This window comes from Lygodium microphyllum, chromosome 8, assembly GCF_053477565.2.
Source record: "Lygodium microphyllum isolate KBCC chromosome 8, Lygodium_microphyllum_v1.1.10, whole genome shotgun sequence".
Lineage (NCBI taxonomy): Eukaryota > Viridiplantae > Streptophyta > Polypodiopsida > Schizaeales > Lygodiaceae > Lygodium > Lygodium microphyllum.
The window spans coordinates 96,322,972-96,345,979 of NC_141142.1; the positions used below are offsets into that span (position 1 = coordinate 96,322,972).

Genomic DNA, 23,008 nt, shown 5'->3' on the forward strand with positions numbered 1-23,008 from the left:
ATTAAACCTTCAACCCATGCACATAGTCGATTCCACAAGGAAATAAAGATGGCACATGAAGGGAATGTTTCTACCTTCCAAGCCAGGCATGTTCTAAAGAAAGACCTAGGAAATGTATTGCATCTTTAAGAATATCAAGCTCTGGCGAAGCGACTCGCTTTGGGCTGTAGCATTCAAGTTACCAAAATGAACCGACCAATTTCCACTTTCTTAAGATGTGGCCTTACAATTACAAGACTAGTCTTACAATTTCTACACACAGAATGTGGCGTTAAGTGTTACAACCCTACACATACAAAACTAAGATATAAGACTTATTAACAACTCTGCAAGGCCTGCTACACAACCCAAACCAATGAAATCACATCCTTGTAGACTATTATCCCCACAATGGTCTTAATGCCTTTTTATATGTCCAGCGCCAACTGAGAAAATGCAAGAACAAGAGCATACCCATGTAGAAGTATGTTGCTTACAGCTTGCAGTTCTACTCAACTGTTCTAGATGTGATAGAAAGAGAGTGAAGGGTGTGTGGTATTTTAATGCAACATCTGTACACCTTCAAAATCCCTTTTTGGCACTATGGGACAGCTGTGGTAGTGTCACTCCAGACTGTGAGCTCTTTGTATTGAGGTTTAATTCTCCAACTGAAATTTTGGGCATTTTCCTGCAATGGAGATTCAATCACACAGATAAAGAGCTTTGTCAGACAATTATCTCAGGGCCCTCCACATGTAATTGCATATCAATGCAGCTGCATATGTGAAGAATCAGAAAGTTAGTTCCCTGCTCAAACAATCGAGCTATCAGCTGCTCTTTTTACTCTCATTTTGAAAGATATTTTCAGTTTCGAAGCACTCGTGCAAACTACTGGCCTCCATATCGCAAAAGAAGGCCCTGCATATTTGTACATGAAGTTCATGCACTTTGTATGAACTAAGCATCAATTTGGCACTTGCTCTTGTGCACAAGCATGCTCCCGATGTATAATAGTATCATTTGAATTCTGCACCAACGCTATTCTCATCCACCAAGAAGTCCCCCTAAGGGGTGTCCGTCACCCATGTACTCCATTCAAACTTGAGCTATTCCTTCCACACCCCTGCTAGTTCATCTGGTTCCAATTGATTCAGCATGACATGAGCTTTCCTCCGTTTCTTTGCCTTGACCTTCTTCATGTATTTGCCTGCTTTTGCCCTCTTCTCTTGTGATCTTACCTGTTTGCATTCAAACACATCAATAAAAACACCACGCACAAACACAACTGCTGGAAAATAATTAAAAGAGGTGGCATTTATGGCATAAAAAAGAGGCAATCAAGTTGAAAGCCAGCAAAAACTGTGCACCTACATGTGTACACTCATGCATGCACAAGTGAGTGTGTGATCAAGAGAGAACGAAAGGAGAAAACACACACATGTATGCACCCATGCATAACCATGCATATGCACATATAAGATCTTACATGAATGCGAGAAAGACAAAATAAAAGTAAAAATAAAAATCAATTTAGGAACTATTCTCTGCAGACAAAGGCCTGTGTTATATTTTTTCTACATTTGTAGTTCCAACATTCCAATTCTTAACCAGTATGAAACATAAACAATTTGGAAAAAGAACTTGCCGTATTAGGGGAAATGTAGAAAGGATTCTCATAGATAGTTTGGCCTCCAAAGCTTCCATTAAAAATTTTGATCGGATGCAGACAGAACCTCGGACCAACCTGCAGAAAAGTTAAAAAATCAAGCCTATGCTCTCTACACTTCTTCATCAACTTGTCCATTTGAAACATCTGAAACTTCAAGTTTGCTATAGTATCTGACACTTTCAACTCGTCAGGCTGACTGAAACAACCGGCATTCAGTGACAAGTCATACATAATCTACACAAAAATGCAATATAAATTCATGCTGTGAGGGTCCAGAGGACTACCTCAATAAGAGTCATCTTATCCAAACCACCTTTTCCTATCTTTTCTGTGCCATGATGAGGAACATTAATCTGCAAATACCACATAGAACAACATGAAAGTCAAAACTTTGCCAACAATCTGTGGAAGCTTGGAAGGCTTGATGCTTGAAAAATATTGACAATCCCAAAAAAACTGTCAGTGTTAAGCACAACCTCATCCAAATTGAAACATCGTAGGTAGGCCGACAATTTTGATATTCAAGCTAACAAGAGAATCACTCGAGGAAATTGACTACTGATTTATGAAGAGCATTGATATAGAAGTGCAAAACAAGCGGCCATCTGAGATTTACGTCCTTGGCATACACAAGACAACCCACCTGGTGACCCATAATGCCACCATGACCCTTAAAACACCCCGACACCTTCCTGCTCGTGCATGTGTGCACACTAAACACCAATCCCCACCCCTTGAGGCACACACCCACAACCATCCTTCCTCCATCCTCTCCGCCTGCTCATGCCTAGTCCTGCCCCCCAAAATTTGGCCAATCAAAAGATCACTCTTAAGAGCAGCACTCATGAAGCTTGATTACTAGTAGGAAGGGTAGCAAAAGCAGTACAAGTGCAAGGACAATTGGATGATGAGCTTACAACAGATCCTTAATGTCTCTCTGTCTTGAAATGTAACCCCCATGTGTTGCATAAGTGCCCTTAAATGGATCTTACAGGGGCAAGCCAGCATTCAACCAAGAAGAAGCCTTCGCAACCAAGAAATAGAAAGGTTTGTTCCCTCTTCAACTGTCCAGTTTTTAATTTTTGGAAGTTGGAAAGCCACTTTCTAAAGATGGCTAGAAATGGTGTTTCAAAAAGTCTGACCAAGATAAAGCATGCATATGCCTCTGCCTATGATTACTCCATTTAATGTTACCAACAATCTAATGAGAGATGTACATGAATCCACACGATATCAAAAAGCTCTGTCAAATTTTTGCAAAGTGTGTATACCTCACTCAGGTAGTGATCTAACCAAAATAAGTTAAAATAATGGGACTGATAATTCATGGGGATTGTGGTACCTGATAGTTTCTAAACCATACATGATTGTCGGTCACTGAAAATGCGAAAACATGGTCAAAAAAGGGCTTCACTTTCCTGTGATCTTTGGGTGTGCAAAATATCTGCAAACCACCAGTTATGTGCTTTCAATGTAGGTCATACATGCTTCAAAACTTAGCATGCTAACAGGACATTGCACTACCTGTCTTAGCAATTCTTTGAGCAGTTGAAAATGAGGCTGCAAGTCAAATGCTGCTGAGAATGTTAATAATGGACGTGAACCTTTGAGGTGATTTCCGGTAAGCTTCAATTCTGCCATTGTATGCACTGTAAGACCCAAAACAGAGCTATTTAGTCATCACCCTCAATGTTTGTGAATTAGCATCATTCATGTTGTTTGAAATGAGGTCTCAAATTTAAAAGCAGAGATTTTACATTCAGTGCATTAAAAACGTCTATAAAAACCCAAATACAGCTATGGACATCATATTTAAGTAATGCTTGCATATACATCTTAACCTACGAACATGTATCTGCAGCTCTCTTAGCCCCTGAACAAAGACTGTATCATAGCATGTTGTGTTATACATCCAGTCTGCAGACCTCTTAACCCTGCCAATCAACCTTGCATCTGCTCGTTTTATTTTCTAAATTATGAATCTAGCACTGATACCAAAAGAGGTTTGATAATCTCATCGCCATACAACTCTTCCACATATAGAAGCCCCACCACCACCCCCAAACTTTTTTCACTGCTCTTTAAAGCTCCAATATCTAGTCTCACAAGCCTGGTTCAATTCTTCTTGCAACAAGTATGCCAGAATAACTGTTTCACATTTCACATGCAAGGTTGAATCCATCTCACCACCAATTACTGTGTGTCCAGCTCAAGTTGTTTAGTCTATTGATGTGCAACACCATTGACATCTTCTTATCTGGAAAACACCTTAAAACATATTTGGCGATGCAAGGTTGGATCCATATTACATATTTGGCAACGCAAGTGCTGAGCCATAGACAGGGGGAGCTCTAAAAGAATAAGAGTTCCACCTACTCCCATCAATGTGTTGAGGTGCCGAGAGACCCAATATTTACTTAGCTACTAGCTATTGTTATTCAATTGTATTTGGTGTCACTTACATAGTGTGCATCACTATTTAAAATAAGTGCTAATACATATGCTATTTAGTACTATATTTGGTGCATTTTGTTTTGAGTGGTTCCACTTGAGCACTACTATCACATATTCAACTTAATACTATTTGACCAATGGTACTTAGCTATATAGTTAGTCTTATGCTATTCAGTACAATTTGGTACTGCTCATTTCTGTTTCATTTACTTACATTATTGTCATACGCCTCAGTTGCTTAGTACTATCGTATGCTATTTAGTTCTCTCCAGTGTCATTAGAAGCTACTACCTTAAGATAGCCAATCTCATATACTATTTATTACTACACATTTAATGCAAGCTATTTTGTTGAGCTCAAAATTCCAAACAGTGTGTTTTAGTCTATTGATGTGTGACATCATTGCAATTTCGTATCAGGAAAAACAAAATTTTAAAAGTCAGAATTTCCGCACCAGCTTTCACCAAAAATTTAACAGAGGGACCACTGGGGCACTTCGACATCCACAGATATAGATCTTTCTTTTTTCTGCACTGAAAACATAATACAAAACCTTCAATATGTGCATTATATGACGAATGTAAGCTCAAAAGCATCGGTACAGCAACTTATTCCCTAAGCCCACCTCAAAAAACAAGCAGCTGCTGCATCCTTTGAGATCAACAAGTTCATTCAGTGTTGCAGCTTTGTTATCCCTAGCTTGCACTTTCACATCCTTTTTACTATGTGGCAGCAACTCCACTATATCCATCATCAAATGACGGAACCTGCATTTGGAAACATTACAGGCCTTAGTGACTCACTGACTACTCCTTTGAAGCTAGTTTTACTTATAAAGCATTGATGTTCCTAGAGATGATAAAATTATTGCTCAAAAACAAACCAGCCTATTAAAGAAAGAAGAAGCCAAAGCGTCACTAAAAGGGAAGTAGCTTTCATGTCTCGACTCTAGCTTCAGAGCTTAGCACAAGCTTGTCTTCTTCACCCAATCTAAAAAAGGAGCATTTCACATTAAAACTTATTTAGCTCATTTAGACAGCCCAAAACTCAAACTTTAATGCTATAAAGAGTTTCTGTATCACATAAGCAAACTCCCATAGTTTGGTCAGTTATGTGCTCAGTCACTTAATATCCCATGCATGCATTCACTCCAGTCTTCATCATGTGGCTGCTGTACGCTGCTCCTCAATTTCTCCACCTGCCAGCTGTCCAGCATTGTCCTCATCAGTTCTGGGCCTGCATTTTGCTGCTGTGCAGGCCACCCAACATCCGACTTACCTCTCCCATCTGTCACCCAGCTTATCTCTGCATCTTGTGATAAGCTGCCATCATTTTCAGGCAGTACACTGCTGCATTTACCTGTGAGAGTGCACAACGGAAGAGGAACACAAGCACATAGAGAAAAGGGGAAGAGAGAAGACAGCAGGAATGAAAGGGAAATCTGCGCTGAATCTGGAAAGAATGACGAATACAATGATGGATTGATTAGTCCCTGCACGCAGCCCAAAGCATCAGTGAGGGCACCAGATCAGGCTGGAATATGATGACAGCACCAAAGACAGTGAAAGAGATAGTGACCAAGATAGAAATGGAGATGGAAGTGTGCAGCCAGCAGTCCTCGCGAATGATGGAGAAGAATGTTGCAACGTGAGTGAGCACCTGCAGAAGATAAAGAGATGATCTTACCCATTAAGTGACCTAGCTACATACAGCCAAATAACACCAAATCTGACCGACCAGCAGCCTGGGGACAAAGATGTGCAGTTGGCCAGTCAGAAACTGGCTGAGCAGCCCCAACTGAAGTGAAAAGTGCCACCATCCTCAAAACATCAGGCCGCCCTAGGTAGATCACAAACAACTAGCTCCTCCTGACTGCTGGAATGCATGGTGCACAAACTAAGTGCTCTGGCACAGTCACAGCTCCAATGTCCCTATCAGACTCTAACAGGGCTCACAACCAAGAGATGACAAACTAACAAAATGTGGCAGGCTGACACCCTTCTCAAATCCTGGAAGTGTCTGAAGACCCAACAACCTCACATGATGATGCATAGAAGCCTGGGAGAGGCTTCATGAAGAGATCCACCGTATTGTTTGCTAGGGGCAATAGGTCACCGCTAACTCAAGATCCACGATTCGCTCCCAAATCAAGTGGTACTACATTGAAGACCCAACAACCTCACATGATGAAGCATAGAAGCTTGTGGGACAGGCTTCATGAAAAGATCCGCCGCATTGTCCACCATGGGATAATAGGCTACTGCTAACTCAAAATGCATGATCTACTCCCGAGCAACGTGGCACTAAACCTTGATGTGCTTCGTGCAAGCATGAAACACAATTCTTTGCCAAAGCTAAGGCATTCTGGTTATCCACAAGTAGTTATGTGGATCCTATCTCTAGAAAGCCAACCTCCGCCAACAAGCAATGGAGCCCAACATCCTCCTAAGATGTAGAACAAACTGCACAATACTTAGCCTCCATAGAAGATAAGGCAATGGTAGGTCGCTTCTTGCTGCTCCAAGAGATTAGCTCGAGGTGAGGGAGAAAGCAAAACCGGTAGTGAGCATCTCAACTTTGCATCACCTGCGCAATCTGAGTCAGTCCATCTAGCAAGAGTCAGCCCCCCCCTACATGATCCCGTTGGATCGAGTCCCCTGTAAGTAGAGCAACATGCGCAAAGCAACACACAAATGTGCTCGAGTAAGAGTCTTTATGAAAGAAAACAAAATGCCATCACAAAAGAGGTGTTTGGCCGAGTATGGATAAGCCAAATCACTAATCCAACGAGACACCTCTACCAAGTAGCATCAAGAAGGGGGTCTCTGGTGGTAACAAACTTGGACTCCAAGTCCATGAGGCTAGAAATACGCGGACACTCAACCATAGCAAACTCCAAAAGAAGCTAGGAGATATACCTATGTTTGGAGATGAAAATGCCCAGTGCCATCTGATAGATCTATAGACCAAGAAAGAAGTGAAATGTTACATTAATTAATATAACTTATGGGGAGACAAGCGCGAGGGATGACCGTGCGGGGGCTTTGGGCACCCGTACGGGGTTAAGGGGAGCTTGGAAGTAAGTGAGTAATACTAAAATAGTACTCACTAGGAAAAGATAGCTGGCAGAGGGAGTCACGACGGCATGACACTGCGAGAACTTCCTAAGCGTGGTCGGGGGGAGAGACAGATATCTCTCGAGCTTGTTTTTCTCAGTCGTTCATCAACAAAAGAAAATCTAATAATCAACGTAACTTACCTTGAGCCATCTAATATTGGTATCAGAGCAGTCTGGCTATGTCCTATCGAAAAGTTTTCGGCCCGTCTTTAGCCACTTCAACCACGCTTAGGTGAATCCCCATGAAACGGAAATACAAGAAGAACAATGAGAAGAATTTTTTGCTACACGAGAACAACTTGATGATCTAACTACTCGTGTGCAAGCACAGGGGGTTCAAATGGAGTTGCTAATTCAAGCACTCACTGAAATAAAATCCCAATTAGCCTTATTATTCGAAAGGGATAAAGGTAAGGTAGAGACCTCAGATATTCCGTCTTCATTGAAAGATCTAGATGTAACTATGTGAGACCCTAGGGAACCCCACCAAAAGCTGAGGAATAACCCAGTGTTAAAAGATATGAAACCCCCTCGGTTTCATGGGGAGGAAAAAGACAAAGATAAAGATACTATCTTTAATTTCCTCCAAAAATGGGAAGATTTGCACAAATTAAAGAATACTCCACCACGTCTCCAAGCGCTGGAGGCCAGTCTAACCTTAGGGCCGAAAGCAAATAAATGGTGGAGAACTTTAAAGGAGGCAAATAAATACCTGAAACTTAGGCTCAATTTGAATCGGTCTTTTTGAAAGAATTCCTTCTTGAAAATAAAATGGAAAGAAATTGGAAAGATTGGGATTTTGTCAGACAAAAGGAAAGACCTTTGCTGACATATCTTGAGGAGTATCTTGAGATAATTCTCAAATTGGAAGGAATAGATGAATTTCAAAAGACGAGGATTCATAAGGGGACTAGATAAGGCCTTTAAAAAGAAAGTGAAAAGGAGTTCACCCAAGACACTTGAAGAGGCAATCAAATTTGCATTAATCAATGAAGATAATATGCATCCAAGTGCACTCACTAGTCTCACTGATATGGAGCCCAAAACTAAGGAATTTGATACCTCAAAATTTGTCGGCAAATCCAAAAGGAAAATGCCATTCCTTAAGGTTAAGAAACAACCCTATGATAAGAAACAATATGTAAGGCCGAAGTTAAGTCAAGATGACTTTGATAAGGCCAAAAAAAAACTGCCCATCTCCTAACCATACTGCCTCAAAGGAAAAAGGGGGAAGATAAAGGAAAGGATAAGGACAAAGGCAAGGGAAAAGAGAAACAAATCCATGTAGTGCAGACCCTGGAATTAAAGGGGCATGAAAAGAATAAAGCTTTAAAGGTCTTACACAAGGATGTACAACACTAGTGTTGTATGCCAACTTCTATGTGGCAGCCTACCTTTGGGCCACATAATTTAGTTAGAGTGCATGGATTGATAGCGGGAAAGAGGGTTAGAGTCATGATTGATGATTCTACCACCCACAATTTCATAAATTATACACTTGTCAAAAAGTTGAAACTTCCCAAACAATAGAGTGAGCATTAATATGTTGTTCGTATGATGCAAGGTCAGAATAATAAAATATGGGATACAATGGTATCCAATTTGGAAATCGAGATCCAAGGATATAAAGATAAGCTTGATTTCCACATTATGAATATGGAAAGAGCCGATATTGCTTTAGGGAGGGAGTGACTATAGGGATTGGAACCATCCTTAAAGCGTAGTTAACATCATAATACACTGGAATTTGAAAGGGATGGAAAGACTTTTGTGATTCAAGGTAAACATAAAGTATCTGATAACCCTTTGATGTGTTCCCTTGAAGTTCAGAAGCTGATAAAGAAGGAAGCTTGTGAGGTATATATATTATAGTCCCTTCCTGTACAGAACACTTTTACTTTTTGTAATATAAAGCAATAACTTTTTTATGTTTGTGAGTTGAATGTAAAAAATGAATTAAGTGGTTTGTTAGATGAATTTAAAAATGTGTTTCCTTCTGATTTACCAAGTGGCCTTCCACCATATAGGGATGATGTAAATCACCCAATTGACATAGATAGGGATATACACCATGTTTCTAAACCACCTTATAAGCTGAGTGAAACACAGCACCAAGAAGTCGAAAGACAAATCAAGGATTACCTTGATAAGGGGTTTATACAACCCAGCAATTCACCTTGGGCTTCGCCAATTTTATTGGTAAAGAAAAAAGATCGTTCTATGCAACTTTGTGTTGATTATAGAGCACTTAATAAAATAACAGTGAAGAATAAATTTCCTATGTCCAGAATGGAAGATCTTTTTGATCAATTACAAGGGGCAAAATTTTTCACAAAGATTGATTTAAGATCAGGCTATCACCAAGTAAGAATTAAGGCCCAGGATGTTCCTAAGACGGCATTTCATACTAGATACGGGCACTATGATTTTTTGGTGATGCCTTTTGGCCTCACTAATGCACCAGCTACTTTTATGAAGCTGATGAATAGTGTGTTACGGCCCTATCTAGGATGCTTTGTAGTAGTCTTCTTGGATGATATCTTGATCTTTAGTAAATCAAGAGAAGAACATTTGAAACATTTACGATTAATATTCCAATTGTTAAGAACTCATTCTCTTTATGCGAAGAAAACTAAATCTGAATTCTTCGCATAAGAGGTCAAATATTTGGGACTTATTATCTCAAAAGAAGGAATCAAGATGAATCCAGAAAAAGTAAGGGCAATTATTGAATGGCCATCTCCAAGAAACCTAGAAGAGCTGCAAGTCTTCCTAGGTTTATCTGGATTTTATCGTAGATTCATTCGAGATTATGCCAAGATAGCTGTTCCAATGATGGACCAACATAAAGGGAAAGGGAAGAGTTTTAATTGGGAACAAATCAAAATGAAAGCTTTCAAAAACTTAAGGTAGCTATTGCTACAGCTCCAGTACTATTAATTGTGGATCCCAATAAGCCATTTGTGGTTGAAGCTGATGCCAGTGATAGGACAGTAGGTGTGATCTTATTACAAGAAGGTTGACCAGTTGCTTTTGAAAGCAAGAAATTAGACCGTGCAAAACGAAATTATTCCATTTATGAGAGGGAGTTGTATGCAATAGTACATGCAATGAAGAAATGGAGGCACTATCTATATGGTGCCAAACTTTTGATCTTGTCGGATCATGAAAGCATTAAGTGGCTTAATGACCAACCAGATCCACAAGGGCGTAAAGCCAGATCGGTTGAACTCCTCCAAGAGTTGGACTATGAGATAAGGTATAGAAAAGGATAGTATGATATAGTGGCGGATGCACTCAGCAAAATGCTCATCATAAATGAATTGAGTTTTACTTAGTTTACTTCCGATTTACTTGAATCCTTAAAAGGGAAATGCCAGGTTGATCCGGCATATTCCAACATATGGGAAGCAATAGAAAATGGGGATCCAAATGGAAGAGCCTCCACTGAGGAAGGAACATCTGAGGATGTTCAACAAGGAAATGGAGCATCAGGGGTTGGTCAAATGGGATTCAAGTGGAAAAATTTTACCATTGATAATGGTTATTTACTCTACAAGGGTAGGGTATGTGTCCCGAAAGATGAAGAAATAAGACGCCAGATACTCTTTGAGTGTCATGATACCCCTAGTGTGGGACATCCAGGAGTTAATAAGACTTATAGTCTTATTAAAAGGCAGTTCTATTGGCCTGGAATGAATAAGGGCATCCTTGACTATGTTGTCAAATAATGTAATAAATGCCAAGTTAATAAAGCTGAAAGATTGAAAATGGGAGGACTTCTCCACTCATTAGAGATTCCTTTGGGAAAATGGGAGAGTATCTCCATGGACTTTATTGTCGCATTACCCAAGACACAGAGGGGACACGACTCTGTGTGGGTGATAGTGGATAGGTTAACCAAAGTGGCTAGGTTTATTCCAACTTCAACTGATGTTAAAACACCAGAATTGGCTAGATTGTTCATAGAGAACATATATCGATTGTATAGCCTTCCAGCAAATATAGTTTCTGATCGGGATAGAAAATTTGATAGTAAATTCTGACGTGCTGTATTTAGAAAATTAGATACTAAACTTAGCATGAGCATAGCAGAGCACCCGCAAACAGATGGGCAAATTGAAAGGGTTAACCAAATCCTTGAAGATATGTTGAGAGCATATGTAAGTAAAAGGCAAACTGATTGGGAAGAGTATTTACCGATAGCAGAGTTTGCATATAATAGTGCCAAACACTCTTCTACTGGATATAGTCCATTTATGCTAATGTATGGGTTTTAGCCCAGAGCTCCTCATGCAGTAGGACTGCATAAGAAAAAGGTTCAAGCAACGAATGATTTTTTGGAAGATGTGAATAGTATGTTAAAATTTGCTCAAGAAAATATTAAGAAAGCTCAAAATCGAGCTAGAGCTTATGCAGATCCTCACCGAAGAGACATATCCTTTAAGCAAGGGAAATTGGTCTATCTTAAGGTGCCCGAACAAACTAAAACCATGAAAACGGGATGATGTCCAAAGCTTTCACCCAGGTATTGTGGTCCTTTCACAATACTTAAGACGGTGGGGAAACAAGCTTACAAGCTCCAACTACCTGCTGGTAGTAAAACACATCTAGTTTTTCATGTAAGTAAGTTAAGAAAGAAGCTGGGTAATATGGATAATCTAATCTTAAATGATAACATTGAGGGGCTAATAGGTGACCAATCTATTCCACATGAACCAAAAATAATTTTAAGTGTTCGTAACAGACGAACAAGGAATACTAGTTATGAAGAATATCTAGTAAAATGGAAAGATTGTTCAGAAGAAAGCTCAACATGGAAGCAAGTAAGTACCTTAGGGAAAAGGTTTCCCAATTTACAATTGGACCTCCCAAGCATCGTTTTCGAGGACGAAACTCATTCTTAAGGGGGAGGAAATGTTACATTAATAAATGTAACTTATGGAAAGACAAGCACGAGGGATGACCGTGCAGGGGCTTTGGGCGCCCGTACGGGATTAAGGTGAGCTTAGGAAGTAAGTGAGTAATACTAAAATAGTAGAAGTCACTAAAAAAAGACAGTTGACGGAGGGAGTTACGACGGGGTGGCATTGCGAGAACTTCCTACGTGGTCGGGGGGAGAGAGAGATATCTCTCGAGCTTGTTTTTCTCAGTCGTTCATCAGAAGAAGACAGATCTGATAATCAATGTAACACTTACCTTGAGCCATCTAATATAAAGGATGCCAATGTCCATCATGTCAAACTCTTGCCGTAAGATCTCACGAGTCCGATCAACGCTTGTGAGTCACTCCCTATAATAATCAAGCCATCCACATACAAAATGACTAAAACACACCGGTCAATCACAACCTTATAATAAATGTTGGAGTCCTGAACTGATGGATGGAAGCCACTCTCTAAGCAGAATGAATCAATTCTCTAATACCAAACCTTAGGAGCTTGCTTCAAGCCATGGGCCTTCCACAATCTGTAGACGTGATCCTCCTTTCCCTACACAAGAAAACGAGGAAGTTGTGAAACATAAATCTCCTCCTCAAGTATGCCACTAAAGAAGATAGGCCTCACATCCATCTGAAAAGCAGGCCAATGGTGATGGACTACAAGAGCCAAAATAGCCTAAATAATAGACATATAGGCTGTAGATGTTAAAGTCTCTGTATAATCTAGACTTGCACACTATGCAAAACCCTTGGCAATAAGCCTAGCTTCGTGCTTGTCCAAGGAATCACCAATCAAATACTTAGTCTTGAGGACCCACTTCACACCAAGCACCTTCCGCTTACATGGACACAAAACCAACTCCCAAGTCTCATTATGCTCAATTGCATCAAGCTCCTCCTACATAGCACAGGCCAAACATCCTATGCAAGAGCCTCATGAACTGCAATAAGCATAATGCTAAAGAATCTATGGAATAAGAGTGTAGTTCACACAAAGTGAACTATCCTGCTAGACATGTATCATGTATCCTAGCTTATCTACATGGACCTAAAGGAATCGCAAGAAAGTGAGCAACACCAACATCCTCCATGAGCCATCAATACTATCAAGGAATGGCAATAGGCTCACCCTACTGCAAGAGAGACTAAGATAAGAGATCTCTGAGATGTGTAATGCATGTCTCGAAAAGAGACTCCCTCTCAAAAGAAGAGGGCTCCTCCTCATAAGTCTCGAAGAAGACACTTGAGGGGATGGGGAAGGAGTAGAAACGCTCAATGAAGAAGGAATAGAAGGAGGCATCAAGGGTTAAAGAGAAGTAAAAGGGAAAGAAGAAGGGGTGGGAGATGCACCTGCACTTGTTACTCACTCAACACAGCACAGAAAGGTAACCCGATATGTGAGAGCACGGTATACTCTTGTATTATTCAATCAAAGAAACGGTACAACATGGACACATCCCAGGACTATACCCTTGTGATGCCGCACATAAGAGGGTTCACCACTGGGCATAGGGAATCACATGTAGAGTGGAAACCAAGTAGGGCTTAGAGTCACTACTACTCCCTATATAGGTGTTTCCAGTAATAACGCCATGGTATAGCCACAAAGCCCTTACACTCACCCCCGCTTACTAAATTGTTGTCTTCAGTAATCTAAGGATAGCGTTTATTTGACTCATCCTGTAACGTGTCCCCCTGTCCATTTGTAGGACACATCTTAGCAACCCATCGAAAAGAGAGTCCAAAAAGCGCCGCCCAACACTCCCAAGGAATGTCATGGGATTTGTGATCCAGGTCTTCCCAAGTCTGCCACAAAGTGAAAGCATTCCGGCCGTTCCCACTTAGGACCAATCTGAATCAGGGTTTCCCTAATGGTCAAGTTCCTAAGAGGTAACTAGCGTCGAGCCCCAAACGAACTACTTTACGTAGAAACATCAAGGTTAAAGCGGATTTATACTGCACTTGGTTCAAGGAGAATGGGAAACGAGAGGGATGCGAAGCTCGACCTCTCTACCCGTAAGGCATAGTCCCATCCACCGCACTTTCCTCAGGTTGCTTTAGTTATCTGATTACCTACCACATTTAGTTTGACAAGCAAAAACAGCTTCTTTAATTAACCAATTAATCACCGGTCTTTTCACGTAACTTAGGCACTGACATAGAAAAACAATGTCAAGCAAGTTTCTTTTCAACATTTGATCTTTATTTATCAGTCTTTGAAATACATCATATAATCCGTCCAAAGGCTATTCCAACAATCCTCAGGGATCGCTATTCCAAGTTCCGCCCGTTGACTAGTATGCGAGCCTCAAGATTCCATCTGGAGTCACGTCGGCCTCTTGTGTAGGATCCAGAGGAAAGGGATTTACGGCCAGAGCCTCCCCTGGCACCCAAGCGTCTTCTTGCTCCAAGTAGCACCCACGGAGAGACCTCTCGCGGCGAGTTCGGTCCACGTACCCGGTGCGGCTAACAAACCCCTTGGATAGGGTCAGGTAGACAGTCAAAGGTAACTGATATTGCCTTTACCTCCAGGCTTTCAACCTGAAACATTAGTTATTTTTCCAGCATTAGTTCCTTGAGCAAAGAAGTACAAATAGTGCTCCTAAGTGTACAATCACGAGCATTCCAGTGGTCGTTTACACAGTCAACTGCTAAGGTGTGAACCCTTCTCCCCGAATGCCTCCAATATTCGATCTTGGATCAATCGCGACTTGGCAAGATCCTGAGGGTTTCGTAAGTTGAGTTGCTTGTTTACCCTCTTTCCTTGGGTTAGGGTTTATACCTTGTTGACCCAAATTGTCAATACCTTAGGTTTCCGTATATTGTGGTCAATAAATCCTAGACAACCCCGTTGTCCTCACTTGATTGGTCAATTGCCTACTAAGCAATTCATAATTACCCTAACTTGGCAAATCAGCCCCAAGGAAGGGTGATGTAGCAGGATGACTACTCATCCTCTAGAAAATTAGACTTGTACTTAGAACTCGCCAAACTTGTTCTAAGGAGTGAAAATGCTATTTTGTGATTTAGACCCAAAACCATGCGACGTTGCAACTTGTTGCACAAAATAGTTGTCAATACCACCTTATGGGGATTATTTTTCTCATCACACGGTATTCCTTGGTCAAGAATAACTTTGATCAAGTTGTAGGATTTGGGAGTCCCATGGAAATATTATCGGAACCTGGGCAATAAGAATCGGGGTGTTGTCCACTCGCGTACTCGGGGTGGACGCTCCCGCGTATACTCCTCTTGACTTTTGCTTCGGAGCCATTGACGCAGTAGCTTTTGACTCGGCGAACTTCCCCTCGGCTTTCTTACGCGTTTCGAAGTCTCTCTACCCAGGGTCCTCTTCTTCCGCACAGGAAATGGGGCCTTGCAAACCGGGGAAAGCACGGGTGAATAAGGCCTATGAAAGCCTTATTAGAAGCTTCCCAATAAAAGCTTCCAAGCTTTTGAAGTACAAGGAATGACGTGGATGGGGAGAACGAGTGGGTGAAGATGATGATAACGATAGAGGTGAAGACGATGATGATAATGATGATGATGATGGTGGCAATGATGAAGGCGGCAGCCTGGCGGCGGCGGCGGCAGCAACGGCCAGCACCACACGATCCTCTCTCCCCCCTCAAGCTTGGGAAGGGGGGGTTCATATAGGTAGGAAAGGGGGGGGGGACTAGTAGCCACACACGTAGCATGCAGCATGTTCCCCTCCCCATGCTCCTCCCTACTCCACACATACTCGTACTCCCTCTCCCCGCCATGCAATGGCTAAAGGGGAGGGGAGTTTTAATTAAAAAATTTGCAAAAATTATCCATTATCCTTTTCCCCTTGGAGGGGTGTTCTCGCAGTGCACTACAAGATTTTAGCCATGGTCTCTTATGCACAACGCGGGCTGGAGTTTATCAATGCACAAGGGTGGAGCACTTAGCCCAAGGTTTTTCTGTGCAGGAAACCACTCAAAATTGCTCTTGCGCGGAATGTGCGGGGTCTAGGGTCATTAATATTTCATTACGGAAATATTACGCATCCGGGGTCTTTACACAGCTTTGCTAACAAGCTTGCCAGTGTCTGCCGGTCTAGGACTTGGAGAGACATTCGCAGGGTCTTAACACAGGCTATACTATCAGGCTAGTTAGTGTCCGTCACACAAGGACTTCAGGGTCTTAACACAGCTTCTTGGGTGATGCGGTAGGGTGCATAGTGGCAGCGACTGAACTTGGGGGTCGTATTCTTTGGGAGTGACATATTCTTAGAGCTGACTAGAACCATGTCGTCTTTAGTGAAAAGTACGGCTTTTCTCTTTTTGTTGGCTTGCTCTGCCATGGTGATTTTGCTTTGTTCTAGACTCTACTTGGCCGCCACATTCCGATCTCTCCATTTCTTCGAGAATTCCTCTACATCTTGATCTTTAATTTTGGCCACTCCAGATGCTAAGGCAAGGGGGGTGATGACTTCTTTTCCTGTGGCCAATTCAAAGGGTGTGTAACCTGTGTCGAAGTGGATGGAAATGTTGTAGTGGAATTCCAACACATCAAGGTACAAGGCCCAATCCTTTGGTCTCCCCAGGCATAACTCTTGAGATAATCTTCAATGCCTTGGTTGCTTCATTCTATCTACCCATCTGTCTCAGGGTGGAAGGATGATGAGAATCGCAACTGTGTTTCCAAGGACTTAAAGAGTTCCTGTGACATTAAAGTGACAGTTCCTTCCACATGTCACTCATGAATCTTCCATCTCTTTCTGACACTATGGCTAAGGGTAAGCCATGTAGCTTGAACACGTGTAAAGAAGAGACAAGCTACCTCTTTGGCATTCAACGGTGGTTTGGCAGGGATGAAGTGGGCTTGCTTGGAGAAATAGTCCACCACTACAAAGATGATGGTGTATCCATGGGATTTGGGCAGCTCCACAATGAAATCCATGTTGATTACATCCCATGGGCAGCTAGGTACCGACATAGGTTGAAGCAAGCCTACTGGCTTAGAGCGTAGTGCCTTCAAAAGTTGGCAAGTAGGACATGTCTTGATGTAGTCAATGACTTCTTCTTTCATTTTGGGCCAAAAGAACTGCTTCCTAAGAGCCTCTAGTGTTTTGCTCTATCCTTTGTGTCCTCCTAATTTTCCATCATGTATTTCACATAAGATGAGTTTCTTCAACTCCACATTGTTAGGGATATACAATCTCTTTCCTATGAATAGGATTTCCTCCTCGAGGGTATACATTCGATGTGGTGTGTTATCAGCTTCCACATCTTGTATAATTTTGTGCATATCTTGGTCCTATTCCAAGGCTTCCTTCACTAATTCCATGAAGTTGCTACTGACCACATTCACAGCTTTCAAATCAACTTTACGGCTCAAGGCATCTCCTATTTTGTTGATGGAGCTTGGCTTGTGCTTTATCTCCAAGTCAAATTCGGCTAAGAAGTCTAGCCAGTGAGCTTGTTTGGCCGATAGCTTGGGTTGGGATTGGAAGTATTTGAGGGAGATGTTGTCGGTGAAGACTACTCTATGTTTGTCTTAAACATAATTCTTTCATTTTTTGAGGCAATGGATGACTGCAAGCATTTCCTTCTCATGTGTGCTCCACCTGGTTTCAACATCTATGAGCTTCTTGGATTCATAAGCTATGGGGTGGCCTTCTTGCATCAATGCACCCCCAATACCATATTCGGAAGCATCTCTAGAGATCTTAAAAGGTTTGGTGAAGTTAGGTACTTTCAAGACAGGGGTTTGACTCATGCATGTCTTCCTCTATTCAAAAGCATCCTATTGCTCGCTGCCCCATGTAAAGGTGTTATCTTCTTTGGTGAGGTGGGATAGTGGTGTAGTGATGAGGCTGTGAATGAACCTTCTACAAAATACTGTGAAGCCGAGGAACTCTCGCACTTCCCTTACAGTCTTCAATACAAGCCATTTTTGGGTAGCTTCTACTTTCTTGGGGTCCAGTTCAATACCAACTGCTCCCACAATGAAGTGTAGGAATTCTAACTCTTTTACTGCAAACTCACATTTTTCTGGTTTGGTATATAGCTTATGTTGCCGCAGCTTCTCAAAAACTAAGCATAAGTGCTACTTGTGTTCTTCTAAGGTTTTGCTATAGACTAGTAGATCATTGATGTAGATAATGACAAAGATGTCTATCTCGGGTCTAAAGACTCCATCCATGAGGCCACAAAAAGTACCTTGCCCATTGCTTAGCCCGAATCCTAAGACTAACCATTTAAAACTACCATATCGAGTACGGAAAGCTGTTTTGGGAATATCATCTTTTGCTATGAGAATCTAGTGGTATCCTGGCATAAGGTCTATGCGGCTAAAATACTCGACTCCGTGTAGCCTATCTAAGAGGTCCACCACTAGGAGCATGGGATATTTGTTTTTTATGGTGATTTTATTAAGATCCCTATAATCTACACATAGTCTAAGCCTCCCATCCTTCTTAACAAACAACACTAGGGCACCAAAGGGGGATTTGCTGGGGCGAATGAAACCCTGTTCTTCTAATTCATTCAACTGTTTCTTCAATTCCATGAGTTTTGTGTGATTCGTGCGATAAGGGACTCTGGCCACTGGACTGGAGCAAATCTTGGGATGAGTTCAATTTTGTGATCCACATCCCTTCTAGGTGGTAAGCCCTTGGGTAGCTTTGCTACATTACATCTTTGAACTCCTCAAGTATTTCTGCCACTTTTGTGCTACTGGTTTGGGGTTTGGGCTTCTTGGTGACCTCTTGCTCAATGGGTCGAATCATACATAGATAGACTATATCTCCTTGCTTAATTGATTTCTCCAATTACTTGGTGCTACACATCATGATGCGTGGCCTAATAGGGTTCACTTGACACGGTGTTGCTTGGATTGGCGCTCTTGATTGGTTTGGGCCTGACTTCATTGTTTGGCAAGAAACTCCAGGCTTATTCTCCTTCATTTGCACTTTGATTGGTGTCCTGCTTAGCAACTACATTCTTTCACAGGATATTCTGACGACTTCTCCTTGCATATCTAGCATCATCTCATTAACTCCCTTTTCAAACATTGCAATGACATATTTATCATAGAATTCCAAGCCTAGAATAACTTCGAAATCATCCATGGGGATGGGGATTACTACGAAGTTGAGCTTTGCTTTCCATTTCTTGGCTTCTACTTGTACTACAAAGACATGTTTCACTTCTTTGGCCTCTCCTTGTGCGAATGTTACTGATAATCCTTCTAGGGCCTTAGAATTTCAATCCACGTTTGGCTGCGCACTCTAGTGTGATAAAGTTGTGAGTGGCCCTTGTGTCCACCATAATCACTTGATTCCCTTCACTCACTATGCCTTTGATGTATAGGTGGTGGACTGCTACTATCCGGGCTGCCATGCATTGGGGTCGCGCACTGACTATCCCCACTCTTAGGTGGTCCATGCTTTCATCACTTTCGCCTGGGATTTCTTGGATGCACGAGGGTTGCAGTTCCTCTTCTCCATACACACTAGTGGCGTTCACCCTCGACCCGCTTGATGAGGGTATCTTCTATAGGGCATCTATTTTGATAGTGTGGTCCCCCACATTTGAAACATCTAATCCCTGTGGTTGGGCCTGGGGGTCTCCACTATGATGTGTTTGATCCCGTGGGACCATATGACGCACTTAGAGTCGGCTTGTAGTGGTTGTTCCCCCATCTGCCAAGTACTCCTCTTGGTACTAATGCGGATTGTGACACGGTTGGCATTATCCTAGAGGTCTGGCTCCCCATCTCCGTGAGTGAGCCTCTAGGAGCATTGGGTCTCGAGGTCCATGAATTGTTGTTGAGGTTGGTGTTGAATCTATTCTGGTTCCCCTGGGCTGCCCTCCTGCCTTCTAAGTCCACTAGTATTTCAACCATTCTCATGGCCTCGACTAAGCCGGTTGGCTCTTGCCTCTGTACGTCTCTTCTAGTCCATTCATGCATCCCAAATAAGAATCCATGCAATTTAGTATCATTGTCAATGTTGGGTAGTTGCAACATGATCTGCATGTATTTACTGACGTACCTCTTCATCTTCCCTTGCGTTTGCTTGAGGTTTCTCCATTCATCTCTAACTTTGAGTTTTTTCACCTTTGGAATGAAGTAATCTTTGAGTTCCTCTTGGAGTTCTTCCCATGAAAAGATGGTGTATCTCTACTCCTGTGCCAATAGGTACAAACTAGCAACATCCTCCTCCAAGTAGATGGTTGCCACCTCTGCCTTCCTATCTTCGGTAATCCTGGCATATTTCAAGTATATGTCCACCTCTGTGTTGGGAATAAAGGGCCATCATGCCTTTTATATGTGCACGGGTGTAAGCAAACCCTTAGCACATTTGTACTTTTATATATCTCTATCTAAAACCTAAAGAGGTACACACACCAAAAGATTGTACCCAAGAACATCGTGCATCTCTCTCTCTGACTCTCACTCTACTTTTGCTCACGTTTTGATCTCTACCTAACATTTTCATCACATGACATTGCATCACCATTGCGCAACGCTCACTTCAAACTGGTATCATAGCTGCAGCTAAGGTGTTCGCGCTTCTTGGAGTCCACTCAAGTCAGCTCACCATTGTTCTTTCACTGGATAGACAGGCGACAGTTCTAGTTTGCATGCAGATCAAAGCCATCATTTCTTGGTAGGACACAGTCATGCGCAAGTCACACACTTCAGGTGCAAGTCAAAATGTCGTTTTTCAGGTCACGAGCAGGTCACGCGAGTAGGCGATGGATTGCCGGCTGTAAACGGGGCAGATTCATCACTTTTCTTTTGCAAAATTTTTTAGTTTTTTCAAAGGTTCCCTGCAAGCAAGCCCTTTGCTCACTGACGGGCATTCGTGCATGTAAGCATAGTTCAGAATTTTGGGCAAATTTGTGCCAAAGATTTAGGGATTTGTCCACATTTGATGCAAGCAAGACACAACAGTGATATTTGTCTCAAAAATTGCAGGAATTTGTGACATTTTGCCTCCGACGTTTGGGGCTTTTCATGTACATGCAAGAATTAGGCTAAATTTACCCAATTTCTCGACATTGATGCACATTGGACCCTATGCAATTTGGGGCTTTTGCTGTTTGGGCGAAATTTGTGCGCCATTTGGTCATTTCATGTACATGTGGGTTTAATTCCATGCAATTTGAACATCTAGCACTTGGAAAATTTTGGGAGCTTTGCTGAAATTGCTCTATTTTGGCAAAATTGGCCTATTCTATGCATATCAGAGACAATGCAGATGTATGCTTGATGCTTTGAGCACAAAAATTTTGGGGCTTTTGACCATGCGTGTCAAATTTTGTGCTCGTGGGTACATGTACAACAGAAATTGCAGCTAAAATTTGGGACTTCTCATGTAATGTGATGTATTTGTCCTTGGAACAACTATAATCAGTTGAAGAGTGTTGTAGCACAAGGTTTAGTGCTTCTGAAAATTTATTTGCAGATCTGAAATTTCTGCTTTTACGTGGTTATTTATTGTTGGTTGGTACTTGTTTATACTTTGGTCACTGGTGTGACAGTTTGGGCCTGCATTTGCTGAATTTTTTGGTCACATTTGGGCTGAAAATCATGGCTGGCAGCAATAACAACAGTCATCTCATGCACATTAAGAAGCTTGAAGGAGCACATAACTTTGCAGTCTGGCAAAAACAATGCTATAATATCCTATTGCAAAAGAAGCAAGCAAGGCCGATTAAGACCAAAGGGGCAAAGCCCACAAATATGGAACAGGAAGACTGGGATGAGTTAAATGAGCTTACGCGCTCAACCATCGAGCTATCGATTTTTGATGCCTTGTTGTTTAACATTGAAGGTTTGGATACTGCCTATTCTATTTGGACTCGACTAGAAGAACTGTATGCCCAGAAGAGTGCCGCAAGTAAAGTTTACTGGCTGAAAAAGCTTATGGATTTGCGAATGAAAGAGGGTGCAGCAATGTCTACTCACTTGAATGAGTTTAACTCCATTTTCAGCTAGTTGGTTGCCTTGAAGTTCAAGATTGATGAAGAATTTAAGGCTACGTTCTTGCTTTGCACTCTATCAGAGAGTTGGGATACATTCAAGACTGATATGAGCAATTCTAATGCGATGCTTTTGTATGCTGATATAGAGAGTGCTTTACTCATGGAAGAAATGAATCGACAAAACAATGCATCCAATAAGTCTTCGAGTGCTTTGCATACTAGGGGCAAATCATAACAGAAAGGTAAATCTGATAGCAAGGGACACAGTAAATCACGTGGTAAGGATGTTGAATGCCATCATTGTAGCAAGAAGGGTCACTTTCAACGTGACTGCTACAAATGGAAGAAAGAGAAAGGAAAGGGCAAGAAGACAGATGATGGCAAGGAAGAGAAGAAAGAAAGTCAGTCTAAGAAGAGCAGTGTCAAAATTGAAGAGATGAATGTTGTAGTCACTCATGACAGTGATAGTGGAAATGACGTACTCTTTATCTCTTCACACTTTAGTACACATGCTTTACTTGCAGATATGGATGATGACACGCACACTTGGATTCTAAATTCAGGTGCTTCCTTTCATGTCACCCCCCATCGTGAGTGGTTTTCTAACTATACAAGGGGTCTACATGGTGTTGTTCATCTTCAGAACAACTATGCATGTGACATTGCAGGTATTGGTAGTGTACAGTTGCAATTTCAGCATGGTTCTGTCTTCACACTTCAACGTGTGCGGCATATACCTCAGCTCAAGAAAAGCTTGATTAGCACAGGGCAGCTAGATGACGATGGATTTCATACCACCTTTGGTGATGGGAAATGGAAGATCTGTAAGGGATCTAGAGTGATTGCCAGAGGTTGTAAAAGTCATACCTTGTATCCTCTCCATG

The 23,008-nt window shown here is 41.8% G+C and overlaps 1 protein-coding gene across 1 annotated transcript in view; it reads right to left on the reverse strand.

The window, feature by feature from the left end:
* Positions 1 to 341: 341 nt before the first annotated feature.
* LOC148032630 (ribosome biogenesis protein BRX1 homolog 2-like) overlaps positions 342 to 23,008 on the reverse strand; it is a 36,564-nt gene continuing 13,897 nt past the window's right edge. Inside the window, exons 2-8 of the mRNA XM_087683249.1 lie at positions 4,728 to 4,869; positions 4,557 to 4,635; positions 3,173 to 3,297; positions 2,991 to 3,092; positions 1,933 to 2,001; positions 1,625 to 1,723; positions 342 to 1,217 (exon numbers count right to left, since the gene is read on the reverse strand). Coding sequence (XP_087539375.1) covers positions 1,086 to 1,217; positions 1,625 to 1,723; positions 1,933 to 2,001; positions 2,991 to 3,092; positions 3,173 to 3,297; positions 4,557 to 4,635; positions 4,728 to 4,869 — 748 coding nt within the window. The 3' untranslated portion in view covers positions 342 to 1,085. The remainder of the gene's footprint in view (positions 1,218 to 1,624; positions 1,724 to 1,932; positions 2,002 to 2,990; positions 3,093 to 3,172; positions 3,298 to 4,556; positions 4,636 to 4,727; positions 4,870 to 23,008) is intronic.